The sequence below is a fragment of the Lichenostomus cassidix genome, chromosome 2 (assembly GCF_008360975.1).
Source record: "Lichenostomus cassidix isolate B80296 chromosome 2, HeHo_3.0, whole genome shotgun sequence".
Lineage (NCBI taxonomy): Eukaryota > Metazoa > Chordata > Aves > Passeriformes > Meliphagidae > Lichenostomus > Lichenostomus cassidix.
In genome coordinates, this window is record NC_139482.1 from 24,303,850 (window position 1) to 24,319,190 (window position 15,341).

The following is a 15,341-nucleotide window of genomic DNA, read 5'->3' on the forward strand; positions in this document are numbered from 1 at the left end:
GCCAACCACATCAAAAGAGGAATGGCCATCAGGGTGAGGGAGGTGATTCTGCCCCTCCTCTCTGCCCTTGTGAGACCCCACCTGCAGTGCTGCATCCAGCTCTGGGGTCCTCAGCACAAAAAAGACACAGACCCGTTGCTGTGGGTCCAGAGGAGGCCATGAAGATGATCAGATGGCTGGAGCAGCTCTCCTGGAGACAGCTTGGGAGTGCTGGAATTGTTCAGCCTGGAGAAGCCAAGACTCCAAGGAGCCTTTATAGTACCTTCCAGTACTGAAATGGTGCTTTATAAAAACGAGGTAGAGTGATTTTTACAGAGACAAATAGTGATAGGACAAGGGGGAATGGTTTTAAACTAAAAGAGGAGAGATTTGGATTAGATGTTAAGAAGTTCTTTACTCACAGGGCAGTGAGGCACTGGAACAGGTTTCTCAGAAAATTTGTGAATGCCTCATCCCTGGAGCTGTACTAGGCCAGGTTGAATTGGGCCCTGAGCAACCTGATTTAATGGGAGGTGGCCCTGCTCATGGCATGGTCCTTCCAACCCAAAGTGTAAGTTGGAGTCCTGCTTTCTGTCTTTAGACTCAGGGTACTTTACTTCATCCTGGGTCTGGGGAAAAGGATGGAGACCGCAGAACTACTGCATAACAGTTCATCTTACTGGCAACTCTGTCTCCTGGGTACTTGGAGGCTTTTCCCCCGAGTCTTCTTATCTGGCTTTACATAGCTACCATCCTGCACTAGATATCCCACAGGTTGCCCTCTTAGATGTTTCTTACATGACCTTAAATAACTCAGTCATTGCCCCTTTCATTCACTGATGGTGGTCACTTCATTATACTGCTTTGGGTGCTGATCTCCAAGCAGAGTTCTTCACTTGTTTGTTGCTTTTGGGTCACTTACCACTTATCTCCAGGCAAATTTCCTTTATGTCCCTCTACCAGTCCTCTTGGTTCCAGCTCGTAGCTATAAAGGTTGGTATGCACATGCTTGTCTCTGGTACAAGGGCGGGCTGGGTGGATTTACTGACATAAGGCAGAAGGCAGTGTTAGCAAGTTTGCACGTGAGGTAGATGGGCTAACACAGGGCTGCAGTCATGGGATCTTCAACAGCCTGCAGGATTGGGCTGACAGAAACCTTATGAAGCAAGGGCTGATGAGTCTTGCATCTGGAGCAGCATATCACTTTGCAGCACTGTGAGCTAGAGAGCAGATGTGCAGGCGACATCCTGGGAAGAGGTGGGAAGAAAATCTTCAGTCTAAAGAAAAGAGTGGGATGTCAGGCATCTTACTGCTCTCTCAACTACCTTCCAGAGGTAGAATGGGCAAACCCAGATTCTGATGAACAGAAGTTGCAGCAAGGGTAGTTCTGATCAAGGCCATGACAGAGTTGGCCATCTTTTGAAGTCAGGGGCATAGATTGGACCAGTTTCTTTCCAACTGAGATTATCCAGTGATACAAAGAGTGTTAATGAGTTTCAGATCATTTCATATCAAAAAGTGTAATTGGAAGCTCATAGGTTGTGAATTCCCTATGTGCAGTTGATGACTTCTGTGTTTGAGTGAGGTTGATCTTGTTCACTAAAACCACACAAATTCCACCTTGTGGTGCCATGACTAAATAAAACTGCATTCTTAACAGGGTTCCCACCCCTTTTAGCAGTTTGGATTAATTATGTGGCTGTTAACCTAATGGAAGCAGCCAGAGTAGGTAATTGAAGACATCTTGAGATAAATGAGATAAATGGGAGCAGAAGCAGCTACAGACTTTAAAGCACAGAGGAAATCCATTTTTAAAATCATAGAATGGTTTGGGTTAGAAGGGACCTTAAAGATCATCTAGTTCCAACCCCTCTGCTGTGGTCAGGGACACCTTCCACAAGAGCAGGTTACTCAAAACCCCATCCACCCTGGCCTTTAACAGATCCAAGCATGAGGCATCTGATTGTCAAACTCCCCGAATGAATTTTATTGTACATTTTTATGGAAAAAACTGTATTTTAGGAAAGGTTAGAAGATTTTGAATCCTGTTACAGCAACCCCCCTTTCTTTCTTAGAATGTGTTTGCTGTATTCTTACTTGATTTTTGTTGAATTTAAGGAAATCATCCTAATGTATTTTTAACTGAGCACTTAATGCCTGAAGTATTTTCAGGAGAAGTCATTAACTCATGTCACTAAAAGTCTTGCTGCAGAACTTCAGTTTTGCATCACAGATTTGGTGCCTTCACTATTTTGTTTAGTACCAAAGTTATTTTCAAAGTGGAAATTTTTAATTTAATCAGTTTTTATAATAATGTTTCTGGTTCCCATAGTTGATTAAAAAATCTTTAAGTTATTTCCAGAAGCACAGGTCTGTAGATCCTCATTTACTAAAAGCTGGAAATATGCAGAAAGCTATGTCAGGTGTGCTGTAAAATATGTAAATCATGGATTGCAGGAGATGTAGGAGTTGCTGCCAATTTCAGTGAAATGCTTTTCTTAACCACCACTACTGTAATTAATTTTCAGTTTCTCAAGATACGTCATTCTTTTAGATATTCTAAAATCCAAGACAGAGTCAAATATTAATTATATTTCTAGCTCTGTCCCTGTTCATTTTAACTACAACCACCAAGAATATTTCACAGCTGGTAATTCAGCTAAATTGCTTGTGACTCTTGAGTATCAAGGGCAGTTCATGCCCTGCCTCTGTCCTCCTTCCTTCTTTTCTGCAGACTTCAGGAAAAATCAGTCATGACCTGAGATTTAGTACAGTGGTGGCTGTATCACAGACTTGCTGGGGTTTCTTTTGCATTTGCTGACTTTGATAATTAAGGGAAATAATATTGTGGTGTGGTTTCAAGGCTGTAAGAGGCTCATTTGTCTCATACAAAAAACCATAACCAGCTTCTTAAATATCTTATTGCTGATAGAATCTATAGTTCTTTCTTATAATACTTCTTGCCCTTGAGACTAATTAATCAAGTCTGAAATGGATGTGCTTAATTTTGTTGAGCCAGAGTGATTTGAAATATATAATTATCCACTTTGTTGAAGAGTGCATATTATGGTTCAGTGACTAATTTTTTGGTCAGTGAATCACAGCCTTATGTCTCTTTCTTATATTAAAACACTTCAGATTATGATATTTTTTGTATTTAAAGGCATTCTTTGAATAAATATTTAATTCATGCTTAGAGTTTTAATAACTGCCCCTTCTTTATGATTTTCTAAGTAATTTTTCTTCACCTCTTGCTTTAAATTATAGCTTTATAATTCATGGTTTATCTCAGTTAAAAGTTAAGTATAATTATATGCAGCATGGTATTCTTAAGGTCATGGAACATAACATGAGAAAAAGTTTGGTGTAGTCTGTAAAAGCTGTAATTGCTGGGAACATAGTATTCTACTGTACAAATTTACAATTCTTTATCTAGAACTGTCATGAATTGTAGGTTCAATGCTTCTAAATATTATTTTCAGGCATTTTGTATACGTCTCACTGTAAAGTAGTAAATTGTAGGAAGATAGAACATTTCTTATATATTTCTATTTTGGAAAACATTTACTTCAAACTTCATCATTGCTTGAAGGCTTTTATTCATGCATCATCTAACAGCTTCAGGTATCACTGAGCAACTTCATTTTGCCATGTGATTCAAGCCTTGAAAATCACATCACTTAAACTGTAAGTGTCTTTGCCACGAGAAGAAAAAATTCAGTTAATAAGGTTTCATATTTTTGCATCCTACCTAATTTTGTTTGTCTATATGAAGTTATTATTGCATTACAGTCTAATGTGTCAAAAACACTCCTAAATAATCAGGAATTACTGGACTTCAGGTGCATTAGATTTTGTCTATTCTAAGTTTTCAATGTACAAAAGTGATCGTAGGAAGTATTTTGAGACTTGTGTTTTCCAAGGGAAGTGAATTACCAGGCAGAGGGCCAGAGGGAATACAATATTTGCATCACTTTGTGTGATTTCATAACTTTACACATTGAGGCTCTCCCTTGTGTTTGCAAATGTGGTGCTCTCTCTACTATGTGTAAGTAATATACTTATGCATGATGTTGCTTAAAATGTTTGTTTAAAATAGAAGTTATTTTTTTTCATATTTACTTTTAATTTGTTTTCACATTAGAGGAGACAAACACGTAGCAAATATGGGTTAAATCCTTTTTTACTTTATGTGGTAATTTCAAAAGTTCATTGTTTCTCCCAACTGGGTCTGAAAACATGACTGGTTTAGTCTTTGTAATACTTGGCTGTAAAATCAAGATTTAGAGGAAACAGCATCTGTCTATGAGTCAGTATGCAGAACAGATGAAGTGTAGGGGCCATGAAGAAACATTCTTTTTCTTTCAGCCCAAGGTCTTTATCATTACTGAGAACTAATGTCATCTTTCGTGATAGTGCGATGTGAGTGCCAGACTGTGATCTGTTTTAATCAGGATTAAAATACTGATGTTATTGCCTTGATTTTGTTCTAGTTTCTGCTGTATTTGCTATTGATGCTTTTAAGCTAAGACACTTTCCTGCAAATTATATTCAGAGCACCTTGTGTCATTATTTCAAATGGAGTCACTCACCTTTCTTATCCTTTTGGAAGTAATTACTTGGATATTTTGATGATGTTGAAATAACCTCCAAATTGCAGTCCTTTCTGTGGTGCCTGGCTTCATAGAATCTGAAAAATTACTTGGCATAGGAAATGGATCCAGGGTCATCCACTCCTGGGAAGCTGGCTTACATGTGGATGACAAATGCCAAGGGATTTCAACAGTGATAGGCAGTACTAATGAAAAGAATTTTCATATGTGGGATATAATGTACTTTTCTGCCTCTCATTCAAATAACAAATTGAACTCATCATTTGAGCCAAATGTTGTGGAAACAAATAATTTACTATATGCAGTATCTCAGTGTCACCTTATTGTGCTTTTCAGCTCTACATAATACTTCTTTCATCTGTAATTACCTAATTATCTTTCTAGCCTTCTAAGAAAATAATTCTTCAGCTTGACATGTTTAAATTGTGCTTTTGTTCAGTAGTTCACAGTGTGTTGGTACTATGTAATGGGTGTTTATGATTAGTTCTGTAGATAGCAACATACCTAATTATGGTTATGCCACTGTGCTGAAAAAAGGAAGCATTACAGTCCAAACCAATGCTGAGTTTAAGTTGCTGAAAGCAAGATTAAGAAGCATTCTTTTAAGTCTCAACCAAGAAAGAGGCACTTCCCTTGTCTTTTGTTACGCCAAGGAAGTGTGCTCCCACAGTGTTCAGCAGTAGCCAACAGTGGAGAAAATGTTCCTTAGCAACAGAAGTTCATGAAATAAAAGGAAGATTTAAATGCAGCTTAAAATTAAGGAAATAGTGTCGGCCAGATTTTAAAATGTGGAAATAGATTCTGTTTTATAGACTGGAGGAAGACAAATATGAAAGCTCAGAAATAGAAGATACTTTCTAAATTAGGGTGGAAAGGAGTTACTCTGATGCATGTTCCTTTCACCATAAGCTGCCCTAAGTGCACCTGTGCTGTTACTCTACGTCCATAACAGTCTGGTCTTCTGTAGCCTTCTGGAAAATACTTGGCTCTAAAGGGAATGGAGGTGATTATACTCTACTGAAACTTGGGGTGAAGGCTTTTAATGGTCACTTCTATTTTCCCCCCCCTGTCGTGTGACCAGACCTGCCGTGGTCTGATCACTCCTACTCCTGCACACAGTGCCCTTGGGACAAATATCATTCACAGAACACATTTGAAACAATCACAACGACATATCTTTGGAGAAAAAGGCTCTGCCCTCTATAATAGAAATGGCTAAAACCCTAGAACTTCGGTGAACAGTAGGAGTAATATTTTTTCACTAATGTTTTGTATAGGTTTGTAATTGGACGAGAAAAACCGGGACAAGTGAGTGAGGTTGCGCAGCTGATTAGCCAAACTCTAGAACAAGAACGGCGCCAGAGAGAGCTGCTGGAGCAGCATTATGCACAGTATGATGCAGATGATGATGAGGTAACACACTGTCCAGCATTTCAATATTTGGTGTTTTTTAATGTTCTGTTTTCTATTCCTAATTCCTTCTTTTTACTTATCACTCAGACGTCAACTTCTGGACCTTTCCATTACCTTTGCTGCTGATTTTTACAGACTTTGATGATGAATCTTATTTGAATAACAAATTCATAGAAAAACTTTTCATCATGGATTTACAGTATTTGTTTTATTCCAGAAGAGCAAATATCAAGTTGGTCGATGCTTCTGTAATCATTGCTCTTCCTTGAAAGCCTACACCTTTCTGAAATAAGGGAATAAAGTTTGTTTGTATGGTAGTGCACTGAAACATTTAGGTTTTGTGAAAACTGGTAAAAGTTGCCTTCTAACTTTTAGAGGGGTTGATGAAGTTGGGTTTTTTCCTAGAAGAATTGATGTTCTTCTTGAGTCAGAATGTTTCCTGAAAATTCTGAGTAAGACCCCCTCCTTCCACACACTGTGATTTTGTTTCTCTGTAAACAGATATTCCACAGAATAGAGAATTAGCCTACCTTGTCTGAAGTGTATGTTCATGTTTATAATTAGTGCCTGATGCCCCAATGCAAAGGTTTTGGAACTAAAAACTCTGTGCAGTAAAATTTCCGTAATTTCTTTCCATTCTCATAAAATTCCTACTGTGCCTACATATCAAGATACTTGGTAAGATTACTTTGAGAGCTTTTTCAGAGACTACTACTGTCTGTGTTACTCCCTAAATTAGCTGCTGGGTTTTGCAAAAAACTGCTTAGAAACTGCTTCCATATAGCCCAAGCATACTGCCATAATTTCACATCCCCTTGAGTAATATTATTTGAAATGCTAGACTCCATGTATTAGTGTGCTTTCATACTGGGCCAGATTTATTTTATTTGTGTAAGGGAACAGTAGATAAGGGGAGATAGGGAATTCATTGTATGCATTTATTTCAGTTCAGTTTTTCTTTTTAGGAAAAAAATACTCTTGACATAAAATCAGGGTACACTCAGATTTGAAACACACTATTAAAATAGCAATATGTCAGAGCAATCAGAAGTTTCCCAACAGACTAAGTCTAGCCCCAGTAGAGCTTTCACTTATTTTAATTTTCACTGATATCAGGAATAAAAATATTTTAATATGTTTTAGAATTAATCCTGTCACAGGGACATATGTAACTCATATAAATAAGAGCTGTACTAGTCCATATACATGCATATGTATGTGTGCCTGTGTGAGACCACAAAGGATAGAAAAATCCATTTCCTCTCTGTTTCCTTCTCAAACTATAGAAACATGTAAGTCTTCTAACTTCTGTTTAGTCTAGAATTAAATTCAAGAGAAGGTTCTTGAAGGAACTCTATTACAATCTCTTCAAAACCAAAATGAAGACAACTGGTTTTTGGGAAAACAGACTTCTCACAACTCATCACAGCCTGCTGTAGGTGTCAGGGTTCAAAGACTTTCAGTACCATCTTACAGTGAACATAGTCTGATAGCTTTCATATAGGCAAGTGAGCTGTATCCTAAATGCCTGATGGTCAAATCTTTCTCACTGTGTACTTGCACATAGAAGGATGAGTGGCTGAAGGCAGACCTGTGTGAGTGATTGATGCATTACACCTTTTATCTGTGGGACGCATCCACCTGCAAAAAATCTCAAATGTTTGTGTTTCTTACCTTCATGCACCACACAGGTGGTACTCAGGATCTGGCAATAAAGAAAATGTTGTTAAACCCATATTGATCAACACTGCTTCTGGTAGTACTTCAGCCTTCAGTAGGGATTGTTGCTGCGAAGGTGCTGATGGTGACACTGTCATGCTGATGACCATGCTAGAGTTTCTCAGTACAATACTGAGAGAGGACAGGGATGAGTACGGATGAGTAGGTATCAGATACTTTTTGTGATGTGTCTTGTCCTTGCAATTTGGTGGTTATGAACTCTTCAGTCCTGTTCACTGCATAAATTTTTCACAAAAAATACCAAACTCACAAAGTGTTTTCTGTTGGTAGTACCTTTGGATCATAGAGACAAAATAAAATTGGGCAAGTTTTTTCCCATATTTTTCCCAAAATAAGAGAGTTAAAGGTATCTTTTCTTATTCTAGCATTACACTAAGGATGGTGGCCATCTCTGTGACCATGACAGGTGATTTTTGGCCCTTAGCATTTGCAGGAGGAGACTTTTGTGTTGCATATGAGGAAAGGAGGAAGAAAGGAAAAGACATCTACCAGGGGAGATCCAGATGGTCTCATCAATTATCTCTTTTGGAAGGAGAAGGAATTAATTAGGTCTGAGAACAAATGCAGTACTTCAGTTCTTGAAAACTACTAATGGAACTACTTGAAAACTACTAATGATCCCTACATTGGGTTCACTGAAGGTTATACCCATTTCCTAGTTGATGCTGTAGATATAATTGGGGCATGGGTGGTAAACATTTTCAGAATAAATGCTGGGGTTTAGTTACTAAGGTATGCAATCTAGCATGTTCCCCTTTCTTAACTAAGAGACTTATCAGAAACAGATTTTATTGGATACCTGCAGTAATCCTGAATATTACTATATTTTGGTCACCTGACTGTGCCATCCAAGTTTCCTCACATAACTTGCACCATTCCCAGACAACTGACACACCATGTAAACTGTGATCTAATGCACATTAGCCACAGTTCAAAGACATTTTTGGTCACTACAAGCACTTCTGCTCCATTTACTGTCAAATATGAGCATTACTACTTTGAGCTTACCTTGCACGGTGTGGACAAGTGTGGCTGGGTTTATGTTGCTATATGCCAGACACCACTGCTAGCCCAGCATTCTTTGGCTCTGGTAAGCAGGGCACTTTTTGGGCAAGAAAATCTCAATTTACACCGTCTGAATGAGTATATACAAGTGTACAAAACCCACTACCCTTTTGAGTCTGTTTCATCAAAATAATAATGACTCTGACTGCATGGAGTTCAGGAGTATTTGGATTGCCAATGTAAAGAGTTTTGCCTTGGGGAAGCACAGAATTATGCAGGAGTTGCTCAGTCTCAGAGCTGTCAAGCCATCCTGTTCATTTTCCTACACCTTTAAAAATATGGTAACTTGGATCTGCAGGTATAGTTCTGCATAAATAAACAAGAAAATCATCTCGAGACTGCCAAATTCTGAGGCTCAGAGACTTTAAGAACAGCAATACCATTTTAAGTTTTCCAGAGCAGGAAATCAGTTATCTGTGTTTGAGTCTTGGAGTCATGGCACATGACTTGTGTTTGTTAGAACTGGTCAAATCACAGGAAGAGAATGTGTGCCAGGCATGTGCAAGTTCTGCTGTGCTTTATCTTGCTGTGCCACCAGCTGACTGGATTTCCTCTGTTACAGAACTTCTGACAGTCTTCACAGCCCAAGGAGTATCTAGGTATTTTAGAACGATCCAAGTTCTTTTAAAAAACAGCATTTTGAGACAGTTTTGACTGCTGCCAGCCAGTGAGCAGTGGACTTGAGTTAGATACTAAATTTAGAGATGCATGTTAGCCTGCTACTTTCTCATTCCATTGCTTTGCAGGAATGTTGCATGACAGCTGTTTGTTGGGGAAGATTCACACTCATAGACACAATGTTTCTAAAGTATATATCTTCCATTGTATAATTAATACAAAAAACTCCTCATTTGCTGTATAAATGCCCTGCATCTCTGCATTTCAGAATCTGCTGTTACCATGGGCTGCAGGTCATCAGAGGGTTGCAGGATACTTTCAGGTGCTCCTTCAATTCAGTTTTTGCATGGAAACACAAAACCCTTGTGCAGAACTGATGAACACTGAAAGAAAAGGGATGTTCACAGTGGGGTCCATGCAAAGATTAGCAGGATAAGTGTGCAACAGCTCAAAATTTGTTGTTAAGCTCCCACAAGCCAAGCAGAGCCAGTAGTATCAGCTATTTCTCAAGTGTTATGTACAATAGGCAGCACTGGCCTTTGCTGGTGAGTCTGTGCTAACCACAGTAAAGCTGGGAGAGTATGGTGCCTCTAGATTGCCTGCTGCAGAGTTTACTCATCGCCAGTTTGTCTAGCTTCCTAAAGTCGCACATCCTTTTAATTTGTTGTATCCTGTCAGAAAATAAAGCTCAAAGGCTTCGAAGTAGGCACTGTCTTTGTATCTCCTACTTAGTGTGCTAAGTATGACCTGAATCTGTATCCTTGACTGAAACCTTTTGAATTCCATGTGTTAACATAGTGTTCTCTGTACATGAGTCAAATCCTGACATTTCTTGGAATTTTGATTTGAACTTGGTATTATCTTTTTTGTGTTCTGTAGCTAATGGCAAAAGACACATAAAGCAGATGACCTGTTCCCCTGAAGGCTGCATGGGGTGGTGCAGAATGCGAAATTAATAATATATTGCAGGATTCTGTTCACTCTGTGGCTGCAGACAAGTAGTTTAATGCAAGTGATGTTTTAATCTATTTTAATATCACTAATAGCAAAATTAATACTTTTTTCATTTTAAATTCTCATTCATCAGGTCATGCTGAGAGCAAAGCAACGTTAGAACTATTAAAGAAAATCTTGACACATGCCAAAAAAAAAAATTGGCAATGTGCTTTAATGTCTAACACCCAAAGAGCACATTTGCTAAACCAGATCTTTCAGAGAGTACATTTTTTTCAGCATCATTAATATGACGCACTTCTGTAAAAGCAGTGATTAATACTATACCATTATGTTTTTCTTCACTCTTTTGAAAGAATTAAGTATAAGCCATCAAAGAAAAAAAGCAAATGAAGAGATGGGTTTGAGTTATTTTTATAGCTCTTCAAATGGTGTTCCCTGATTGTGGGAGAGTTTCAGCAGGAGCAAAAGGTGTAGCTTGATGCTGCCTTTGTTATGGTGATTTGGGGCAGGTCTGTCTGCATTATCCTGGCTGGTGCTGCAGTTCCTTCTTTCTGCTTGGGAGTGTTAGGCCCATTTCAGAAATTTACAGTTAAGACAGTTAAACAATGCAAGTAACACATTTTCCCTTTAGAAGTGGAGAATTGCAGTTCATGTTGATAATTTCATGCTATTAGCTGTGATAGCATATAGCAAAATGGAATGGCTAATATCAGAAGCTATTGCATTGGATGGGACAAGCTTAAGCCCTAGGTGCTACTGAAATGAGAAATAGGGCTTTTACATGGATGAATTTTGCTCACCAACACAGAATGAAGAGTCTGAGATTTTTCTTCAAGAGCATGTAAGTTTTCATTGACTATGGAGTAAAAATATTATTGTTGTTGTCAGCTAAGAAAACAAAATGTATTGCAGGGAACCTCAGGGAGTAACAATAACAACTCTTACCTTACAGGGCTTTATTAGTTGAAGTAATACAACATTTTTTCTGTGCCTTGCTGCTTCTTGTAAAATGGTGAATTTCACATTCTAGCTTAATGGCACGGTGTCTGAACAACCTTCTGGTAGTTTCACATGGAAAAAACACACAGCAGAAATATTTTTTTCAGGCAAACTCTGTTTCAAGTATTTTATAATGTATATTTCCTCAATGTACAGATTGGTTCTTTTGAACCTGTAATTTGCTTCTTATGTGACTGTAAGATGAAAAGCCTTTCTTTTGAGGAAAAAAGCATAAGTCCCATTTATTTCTGTGTTCTGTAATGTCTTCTTGTTGTCTTGGTGTCTTGTTTACTTGAATTGTGCTTTGCTTTGAAAACTACTTTTTTCATTAATTTAATCAAAAAATTACTGTGCTCATTGACACTCATTATGTACAATTTGAAGCAAGATTTTCATTTGTGTTCGTTTTTAGCTGCCTGATATTCTTCTTCAAACACTCTGGCTACTGAGGCCAGTAGAATATTGTCTGCTTTTGAATTTTTTCCCAATAATTTAGTTTTTCATGTGTGTTCATTTTTCTTTTTGTATGCAGTACTTCTTTATAGTTTAAGTCTTTGGAGAAATCAGTTTTAACTAAATGCATCTGTTTTATTCCTTTTCCAAAACTGCTAGATGTCATTGGGATTTTGCATTAATATATTCCTTTAAAATGCACATGTAGCTGAGCCAGATCTGTTTTGTTTTACATAAGCAGAGTATGAGTTTACTGGTTAATGATCTCATTTCTGCCTCCTCTGCATGCTTCAGAGATTTCCTTGCCACTGCTGATGGACCTGCCAAGATGGATTTTTAATGTAGAAATTACGATTGTGCGTTACCTTACAGATGTTTCAGGGATAATGACTGCAAAATTGAAAGTACATGGACTGTTAGTATTTTGTCTCCACAAAAATTAACTTCGCTGAAATCTCAGTGTGATTTTAAGAGTTAATCTTCCCGCTTCTGGTTGCCCTGATGGTGTGTGGAGGTGGTGTTACATGCTCCTGGAAAAAGCCAGGAGAGTTAGTAGCCAAATTCTCTGTTTAGGCAGGTACTGCACATAGCCAGGAACAATAAAATAGAAACAGAAGTTACTACAAATGGAGTGTAACAGAAGATTTTGTGTGTGTGTTTGTGTATAAGATCAAGACATACAGAATGACAACTTCAGGTGTTTTGTTTAGCTGTAATGCTTACATGCCTGAAAACTCCAGTAAGATGGACTGTGTGTTCTTTGCTTCTCTTAAATAAGAGAAGAAGAAGCAAAATGAGCTGTTGGCTTTTTTTTTTAAAGACTACTGAGGTTCTTAGTCATATATTCTTAGTAGGTCTGAAGTATAGAAAATGAATGGTTACTGTTTATTTCATTGGATAATATGTATCTATTTATAGAGGCAGCAGTAAGTCACCTAAAAGGTGCCTCATGGATGGGTTGTGCATGTTGATGACTTACTTCCTTTTAGTAGGTCTTTTAACATCAGAAAATTTTACTAAGCCATTTTATGCTTTCTATGAGCTTTGGCTTTTTTTTTTTTAATATACTTTAGTGGTTAAAAAAAAGAAGGTAGGTTTTTCATGATCTTTAAAGGCTCCCCTGAAGGCAAACCATTCTGTGGTTCTATATGCTGTCTGTGTGTACCTGTGCACCTAGACTCAACATCTTCCATGCACTGCTTTTTAGTTGAGAGATTCCTGTAAGCCTAAACAACAGCTGGGAAACTGAATTAAGGTAGGAAGCTGAGGTTTGAACTGTTGGTTAAACATCTGAGTTCTTACCTCTTGTGTTGAGAAGTCCTTTTGTCAAAAAATGACACTAATAGATAATTTTAGCACCACAGGGAATGTACGTTTGATAATAGTACTGTGTTTCTTCATCTCAAGAACTGAAAGCTCATGAAAAAACTTTGAATACTTTTGTCAAAATTTTGGTGGTGTTACTGTATAAACATGAAAAAGATTGCACCATTTTCCCCACCCTTCCTCTTCCATGTATTTATTTAGTCCCAAACTTTATAAATCCAGATGTGGTCCTGAGGGAAGTGTTTGCTTTATATGTTTGTAAGTCATTTGCACAGCCAGCAGGCTGTTTGTGATCCATATACACCATTCTCCAGCTTCCAGAGGGAGCCCCACAGAAGTGAGGTGCTGCCATTCACTTTAGGGATGAGGAGAGATGAGCACAGGCATGTGTGCAAAAGACTGAGTAGGCAGCTTGGGGTTCAACTTCCTACTCATATTGCAAGCTTTTTGTTTTCAATGTTATTGTTTTGTTTTATTTTGTTTGTTCTTGAGATACCGATTGCAGCTTACTTTTTTTTTTTAATTCTTTTGTCAGCAAATTGTTTGCATCTCATGGTTTACCAGCCCAAGAAACACCCACATTTACTGTTTAAAACTAGCTCAAAGCAGCTCCTTATTCAGGGTGAAAATTGAGTAAACTCTGACTTCAGACTCTGAACTTTTCTCTGACACTTGGTTTCTTTTTCCTACTGTTGTCTTTCTGCGTGGGTGTGACTTTTCTATCATTAATTTGTTTATAAAGAACAAACCAATGAATTTTCAAATTCAGCATGGAATATATCACTGGAGAATTACTTCATCCAGATGACTTTGCTAAAGACTAATCAAGATCCTGTTGGTCGTATTCTGCTTTTTTTTCTGTTTGGAAAAGATTCGTTGTTAAATCTGAAATAAATTTTGAGAGTTCTTCCTATGGAAAAGATGTGTCACTTGGAAAAGGAGGAAACTATCAAAATGTAGAGCCAGTAATATTTAAGAACTAAATTATTAGCGCTTAAGACATTTTTTTCTCCCTTAATCTACTGCAATACCACTGTAGAGTTGTATTTTGTCTGATAGAATTCATCAGTATTGGGGTTATAGCTAAAGACAAAGATAATCTTTTTTGTATGCAGGATGCTGTGTTTGCACAGTATCTCAATTACTCTTTAAATAGTCTCTGCATAATGAGAGGATAACTGGAGTTTCTTAAATGCTATAAAATTAAGACAGGGGAATATGCTACAGATGAAGAAGATGAAGACATGGGACCTGTCCTTCCAGGAGGTGACATGGCTATTGAAGTGTTCGATCTCCCTGAAAATGATGACATGTTCTCCCCCAGTGATGTGGACACCAGCAAACTTGCTCACAAATTCAAAGAAGTAAGTTATATATGAGAAAATACTCCTGAAATACCTCACTGAACCAGATTTCTAGTCATCCCATTGCTCAGTGCTTGGTTTTTTTCTCTTGAAAACTGGAGTGGATTTGTAGCTGTTTGTATACTTAGTACTTTGAAATGACTCAAAAATTTCTGCTTGAAAGAAGTAGAAATGTTCTTTAGAGATATTTTGGCATTAGCTTTCAGGTGACTGTTGTGTTGATGGAGGGTAATTTATAAATTAACTTTTCAGTACAGAAGTTTTTCTGCCACAGCACTTAATTTGACCAGGTAGGCAAAATGCAAGTTAATTCATCACTAGCAGATTGCTGGGGTTTGGGCTTTATTTGGTTTTATTTTTTGTAAGATTCCAATAAAAGCTGATCGGAGAAGCCAAATAGCAAATGTTAAATGTCAGTGAAGAGAGGCATGTGGAGCTCATCCCATACATTACACAGCAACTCATCAGTGTTCAGCTGTGTCTTATGTTTGGCCATGTGTTTAGAAAGATGTATTGGGGCAGCAGCCATACTTCAAGATAGTGTTTTACCAGTGTCTGTGGTTACAGAGTGTAGCATCCACCTGTACTAACTGTGGTGTTCCTTGTGGTCATTGAATTTGTGTAATTTCACATACCAATGTAATGAGATACATTTCTTCTCTATTTTAGGCTGTGCTTTTGATGTGACTTCTTTTTGAGCTTTCCTGAATTCTCATAAAGATCTTGAACAATGGTTGTATCAAAGCTCACAGTATCAAAGTAATTGGCTGACTGATTGCAGTGAAGAACTTTGTTTTTGTTTTTGTTCTTGTTT

General features: G+C 37.8%; 1 protein-coding gene across 7 annotated transcripts in view; it reads left to right on the forward strand.

Moving 5' to 3' along the window:
* The window catches only part of PPP1R9A (protein phosphatase 1 regulatory subunit 9A), a 133,452-nt gene that overhangs the window by 84,668 nt on the left and 33,443 nt on the right, over nt 1-15,341 (forward strand). For 6 of the 7 annotated variants that reach the window (XM_085050755.1, XM_085050754.1, XM_085050757.1 and 3 more), the window contains exons 6-7: nt 5,870-6,005; nt 14,372-14,527. In XM_085050755.1, the coding sequence (XP_084906881.1) occupies nt 5,870-6,005; nt 14,372-14,527 (292 nt within the window). The remainder of the gene's footprint in view (nt 1-5,869; nt 6,006-14,371; nt 14,528-15,341) is intronic. The other variant, XM_085050758.1, reaches the window with a different exon arrangement.